The sequence below is a fragment of the Heloderma suspectum genome, chromosome 6 (assembly GCF_057233095.1).
Source record: "Heloderma suspectum isolate Gila_16-S chromosome 6, 16-S_ref, whole genome shotgun sequence".
In the NCBI taxonomy this organism is placed as follows: domain Eukaryota; kingdom Metazoa; phylum Chordata; class Lepidosauria; order Squamata; family Helodermatidae; genus Heloderma; species Heloderma suspectum.
Genome location: NC_139463.1, coordinates 102,103,182 through 102,108,294, shown reverse-complemented (window position 1 = coordinate 102,108,294; position 5,113 = coordinate 102,103,182). Strand labels below are relative to the sequence as shown.

The 5,113-nt window shown below is 47.0% G+C and overlaps 1 protein-coding gene across 1 annotated transcript; it reads left to right on the top strand.

Moving 5' to 3' along the window:
- Positions 1-305: 305 nt before the first annotated feature.
- On the top strand, positions 306-4,860 carry LOC146342136 (uncharacterized). Its single transcript, XM_084808477.1, has 2 exons — positions 306-489; positions 3,124-4,860. Exon 2 carries the CDS (start codon positions 3,166-3,168, stop codon positions 4,288-4,290), a length of 1,125 nt encoding a protein of 374 aa, XP_084664603.1. The 5' UTR covers positions 306-489; positions 3,124-3,165; the 3' UTR covers positions 4,291-4,860.
- Positions 4,861-5,113: the final 253 nt, after the last annotated feature.

Sequence of the window (5,113 nt, the reverse complement as noted above, 5' to 3'; positions counted from 1 at the left end):
TCCCAAGAGAAATGAGCATTGGCATACAAACATTTGCATACAATCCCGATCGTGGTTACTCTGAAGAGTTGCATAGAAGAGAAAATCTGCCAGACGCTGTTTCTCCCATCTCTGCAGCGCTGTGATGGGAAAAGCCACGTCGGAGGGGAGGGGGGGTGGAATGTCCATTCTATGCCACTCTTAAAGGTACACGACGACGCCCCACCGAGCGCAAACCTGGCAGCCCCTGGATTGCTTGCCCTGGTGTTTGTTTCCATGTCTCGGTCGGCACTAGGACCCGGCAGCCGCCTCTGAACGGAGGAATCGCCCTCTCCGCTGGGTCCATCTGCTGGGTCTGTGCGCCTCCCGGATGCCCAGCTAAGACCAACCAGGCTCTTTTGTTCTGCAGCGGCCGGGCGGTGAGAGGTTTCCCACCGGACGCTCATCTCCTCCCCACCCACTGCCGGCCCATTGAAACCCTCAGCTGCCGCAGATCACAATGCAAAACAGGTAATAACTCCTGCTGGCTATGGCTCCTGGATCGGGTGGGTAGCATCCCTCCTTCCCGCTTCCAGTATAGCCTGGAGCAGAAAGGGGGGGGGGGAGGCTTAAAGCTTCGAGCGCTTATATGCAGGCTGGGGGCGCAAGGAGGAAGGGGACAGTAGCTCTGGATATGTGAGATGGATGAGAAACGATTGCATTGCTATGTATCCTCTGTCTATTTGCATTTAAGGGATAATGGATGGAGCTGGGTAATAATTTCTTTTTAAAAATACAAATTTTGCTAGTATTTTCGCCCTTTCAGAAGATACTAGGAACCCAGCCTGCCTAGAAGCCCTTTTTATCTTTTCTTATCTTAAACACAACAAAACCAAAACCCATCTGTCTTGTCTTTGAATCGCAAGTGCTTCAGGGCTGTCTTGTGATGATCCAAGTGGTGAGGGCAGGGCACTCAGCACATGTCCAGAGGTGCTTTTTTTCTCTGTTGTAGAACAAAACCGGTCCCAAACTAAAAACATGAAAAAGGGGCGCTCAGGATCGTTCCAGAATCTGTTGCTAGATTCTGTAAAATTCAGTGGTCCAACACTGTCAAAGTCTTGGCTCACATGAAGCTGGTTATTCTGCTGTCACTGTGACAGGGACTTGATCACATGAATTGGTTGTGCATGACTCCCTTAATCCCTCCCTTTTCCAGTGTTAGAAACCTGTAGGATTGGTAGATTGTGGAACTAAAATGAATTTGATGGTGCTGGCAGGGGGTTGTGGGGGGGGGGGACACACTCTTTTCCTGATTCAAATTACCGCCAGCATTTGTAAAGTATCTTCTGTTCATTTCCCTCCCCCTCAACATTTCTAGTAGTGGATGCTGTTGGACTTCAGCGTTTGTTTGTTTGTTCGTTTGTTTAGAAAAGTGCCAAAGAGCTGGATTTGGCAATTTGATGTATAGCATGATTGCTTTAAAATGAATCAGCTAGGGTTTACGGTTTTTAAGTATTCCTCAAAGTTAAGTTTCAGCAGTAAAATTTGAAAATGTTCAAAATTCACATGTATTGCCAAATTTCAAATTTATGTAAATTGTAATTGCAACTTTAGTTGGTCCTGTTCTGTGTATCAGCATATTTCAGTAGAACTGGAATAGCAGCATTTGGAGAGGATACTTGGAGGGGCTGGGAGACTGTTCTTTATTGAGAGATACCAGTAAAAAAAGTATTAATATTCTGCTTGGCATTTTCTAGGGCTATTTGAAAATGGGTTACAGAGCAGAACAGAATCCAAATCTAAGCCCTATATTTTAGCCCTTGGTTGCTCTACTGAGAGGTACCTGCTATATTTGTGCAGATCTACCTCTAAGCAATGGCAAGAGGTAATCCCCAACAAATAAGCAAGAGAGTTTCTGCAGCTGACATCCACTGTACCTTAGGAATAGATGGCAACCCCCGAAGAACCTTGGGAATCATCGTTTTTGAGAATTGTGTTTAGGGTTCATAGTCGGTGTCCTAATCATCCTACTTAACATCTGTAAACCATTTTGTTCTAATTGCAAAGGTGTGATAAATGTTGCAAGAGTGCTATGTGCACACAAATCTTCAGTGTAAAGGACACAAGCCAGAGTCACACACACAACACAGTTACTTTCTCCTTTCTTCCACCCTGCCTCTGAGTTTGTCCCCACCACCACCACCACCACATGCATATGCACAATCAAGCTTGTACTTCCTCTCAATTAATTTGGAATAACTACCAACTCTGCCTCCTTTCTCACAGTTGCTAATGAATTTTAAAATCCTCCCTTCACCCATAAGCACAAATCAAAAGCTGGAGAAAAGCCAGCTTTTTTTTTTTTTTTTTAACCAGCCTGATTTTGAGTATGGTAGGATGGTTAAAAATAGTTCATCTTTTTTTACGTAGGAGCTCTTGTGAATATAATGTACATTCATTTATTTAGTTAAGGTGCACCCATGTACAAACACCACGAATACATTGCTTGTATACTTATTCCTAGACACGCAATGCATGTGTATGTGTTTCTGCTCACAAATACATTGCAGGCATATTTACATATGAATTTGTACCCACAAGAGAAAATACTATATTCCAGAATCTCTAATACCAGTCAAAATTGCGCGCACACACACACACACACACACAGTCTACAAGTACATCCATGCTTGAGTGCACAGTCACACTAAAATTCAGTGTATGTTTTAAAATAACTGTAAGCACAGTTAAAATAAGTGTACACACAGCAAGAAATTCAGAGATGTGTGTACACTTATGTTGTTTATTTGTTTTAGATTTCAATTCACATTGGACCAAGTATTAACTAGTAAAAATGCTGAGGAATTGGAGTTCATTCATAGTATATAAGGCACTGTTTACATCCTAATCTTGTGCATGTTTACTTGAAAGTACACCCCACTGAGTTCAACGGGACATACTTCCAAGTAAATGTTGCATCCCTGGCCTCTAAGGTGCCCCAGTACTTTTTGCCACTATAATTCAAAGAATTATACCCTTCTGGAATGAATACGTCTAATGTATTCTCATGGGCTGAAATGCAACAATCATGTTTATACATTTCTGGGGTGGGGATGCTTCCTAGTGGACTTCTCTGTGGTTCTCACTGTTCTCCCGTCTCCGCAGCGATGTCCTTGTAGCTGAACGCGCTCTTGTTCCTGGTGCCCAATGGAGCCATCTCACAGGTGGCATGTCGACAGGGGTGATGGGCATCCGGCGGAGCTGCAGGCAAAGGCTCGGGTACTGGTGCCAGGCGGGAGTAGTTGGTCAAGAGCGGAAAACCATGGCAGCATCGGGCTTGAGAACCAGGTGATAGAAACCTCCCCCTCAGTTCCTTGGGCCCACTATATGCAGACCCCTGTCAGCAATGACACCCCCCAGAACCATATGCCTATAGACGACAGGCCTTCCCACCCTGAAATCTACAGCATTGCCCTGTGGGGGCCAAAACTGCATTCAGCACTGACCAGACACAGAGGGGGGAGGTCCAATGCACAGGCCTCGGCTCCTAATTCCAAGCATCTTGGTCAGCCCGGAGAGGGCGATGCCACCGACGAGGGCTCCCTGGTGCTGATTGATGCCGAAGGAGTGCCCCACACAGTGTCGCGACAGGAGGTGGAGCTGGCTGGGCAGATGCAATCCTCTGAGCCCGAGCTCTTGGCCTCCGCCCCACCACCACGTCAGCTGTACTTCTGCCCCATTTGCCTACGGACATTCCTGTACCAGTCGGATCTGGAGCGCCACAGCATCACCCACTCAGAGAGCAAGCCGTACGTGTGCCGCGAGTGCGGCAAGGCCTTCAAGCGCTCCTCGCACCTTCAGCGGCACAAGCACATCCACACTGGGGAACGGCCTTTCAGCTGCCCGGTCTGCCGCAAGGGCTTCCGGGAATCCGGTGAGCTCTTGCGCCACCAGCGAGTCCACACAGGGGAGAAGCCCTACCAATGCCAGATATGCCGGCTGCGCTTCACAGAACGCAACACCCTCCGCCGGCATGCCAAGCGCAAGCATGCCCGTGAGACCTACTACCAGCGCTCCGTCGAGGAGGGAGGTGGCAGCTGGACTACAGCAGGGGACTGGGAATCGGAAGTGGTGGCAGGAAGCAGTGACTGGGGAACCGAGGAGCTTGGGAGTGGCTGGGCCAATGAAGCGGTGGAGGACTGGGTTGGGGATGGGAGCCACTGGGGGGAAGCTGCAGAAGGTGGGACAGGAAGCACTCCTGTAGCCATGTCACAGATACCGGAGACAGAACACATCAAGGACAAAGACAAACCTGGGATCCAACCCCCATAAATATGCAAAAGCTGGGGGACACCCAGGACAGAGGAGGACTAGAAAACGAACTTTGCCTTGCAATTATTTATAGGGACTTAAACCTATGTAATTGCACTGAGACATTTTTTTTCTCAAGGAAGGGCACAAGGCTAAGGATGGGACCTGCTCCTAGAACTCCTAAAATGTTCTGGGCCTTGAAATATCAATGCATGGATATTGCCAAAGACTGGAGAATGCTATTGGTGGACAGGGAACCATGGCTATCCCTTCCTTTGAACAACTGTATCATGATATTCAGAGCTGTTGAGGGATTGGAGGAGCATCATCATGTGTTAAACTCTGTAACAGGGTGGACCAAATAACACTGGGAATTTTGTTCTCTAAGTATCTTGTGGTTTCCCAGAGGAATGGCTACTGGGAGAATTGTGTTCCTCTCACAATTGTACCAAACCAAAACGTTGATACATGGTGGTCCTTTGTATGATTATTTGCCCTTTTCCGAGTTGCTTTTTCCCTTTCCTTTTAAAATCAGCCTCCATGCAATGGGGCATTTTCAGTTTGCAAACATTTCAATGAATCAACATATGCAAAAGAGCAGTGGTCTCTTTTCTTTTTTCTTTCCCTCCTCTCTTCCTGGGAAAGGTGATCTAAAGTTTGGAGACACACGTACACATTCTCCCCATAGCCTATAACGCTAATGATTGTGCATAGTTTTAAAGAGAAGGGGAGCGGAAAAGTTTGGCTATGTGTGGAGCTGTGCTCTTCTTGTTTGGTGCTTCTTAATAAGTGTTAGGGGAATGAGGCAAAATCCTAATGAGAAGGCTGAGGTCCAATTTGGATA

What these genes read in the sequence shown, in the direction of transcription:
- LOC146342136 (XM_084808477.1), top strand. Translation starts at nt 3,166, where the DNA reads ATGGAGCCATCTCACAGGTGGCATGTCGACAGGGGTGATGGGCATCCG.